Source organism: Etheostoma spectabile, chromosome 8 (assembly GCF_008692095.1).
Source record: "Etheostoma spectabile isolate EspeVRDwgs_2016 chromosome 8, UIUC_Espe_1.0, whole genome shotgun sequence".
In the NCBI taxonomy this organism is placed as follows: Eukaryota; Metazoa; Chordata; class Actinopteri; order Perciformes; family Percidae; genus Etheostoma; species Etheostoma spectabile.
Genome location: NC_045740.1, coordinates 17,324,091 through 17,325,103, shown reverse-complemented (window position 1 = coordinate 17,325,103; position 1,013 = coordinate 17,324,091). Strand labels below are relative to the sequence as shown.

Genomic DNA, 1,013 nt, shown 5'->3' with positions numbered 1-1,013 from the left:
AGCTTTTTGTAAAAAAAAAAAAAAGCAACATACAAAGCATGAGTTGGTAAGTCTTATATCTTCCATAAAAGATCATCAGCGTGTGGAGCAGAAGACACAAAAACAATCATTCTTGTTTACAATAACCGTTCAAGTACCAGTGTTTCATGTTGTCTTTATTGTGATGTACAGAATATAAAGCCAGCTGGTGAGATTTGATATTTTTGATTTAGGCCTATGGGCATTATGAACATATGTAGCCTATATAAACACTATATTGAGCTTATTGTAGCCTGCTTTGTTTCTTAATTTCTTCAAAAAACAAATACATAAATGCAGCATAGTTCAAACTAGCTTCACTTTGACCAGCTGCTACATTGATATCAAATAAGAATACACATGTATTAAACGCATGATAATATACATATAAGTAATATACAAAACTACAGAATACTTTACAAAAAAACTATACAGGAGCATATAGAGACAAAAATGACCATGTAACGTGGCAGTGGTGTTTCTTCAAGATTTAAAGTTACTGATTTTGACAAAACAGTCAAAACAGCAGATTGATTTTAAGAGTTTAATCGAACAAATTGTCTCTACACGTTAGTTCATCGTCTTGTTCTTTCCATAGACTGTTAATAATATACAGTCCGGTTCTTTCTTTGTTTGCCAGCCGCTGTGTGTGTGGTTAACTTTGAATTATCGTTGTCCAATTGGGGATCTGCTAAAGCGCGCGCTTTCCGGCCTGAACCAATCAGCGCTGCCCTGGCTGCGGCAGTTCCTTTATAAAGACGCGGCTCTGCAGGCAGGCTGAACTCTTTCTCCTGACAACTCAGAGATAAAACAGCCATGGCCAGGACCAAGCAGACCGCCCGTAAGTCCACCGGAGGAAAGGCCCCCCGGAAGCAGCTGGCCACCAAGGCTGCGCGTAAAAGCGCGCCGGCCACCGGCGGCGTGAAGAAGCCTCACCGCTACAGGCCCGGTACCGTGGCTCTCCGTGAGATCCGCCGCTACCAGAAGTCCACCGA

At 41.8% G+C, this 1,013-nt stretch overlaps 1 protein-coding gene and 1 long non-coding RNA gene across 2 annotated transcripts in view; both read left to right on the top strand.

Annotated features, from left to right (window-relative positions):
• Nucleotides 1-1,013, top strand: part of LOC116693826 (uncharacterized) — an 8,176-nt gene that overhangs the window by 6,042 nt on the left and 1,121 nt on the right. The gene's annotated exons all lie outside the window — the stretch shown is intronic.
• Nucleotides 823-1,013, top strand: part of LOC116693797 (histone H3) — a 474-nt gene continuing 283 nt past the window's right edge. Inside the window, exon 1 of the mRNA XM_032523033.1 lies at nt 823-1,013. This exon is cut by the window's right edge and continues 283 nt beyond it. Within this exon, the coding sequence (XP_032378924.1) occupies nt 835-1,013 (179 nt within the window). The 5' untranslated portion in view covers nt 823-834.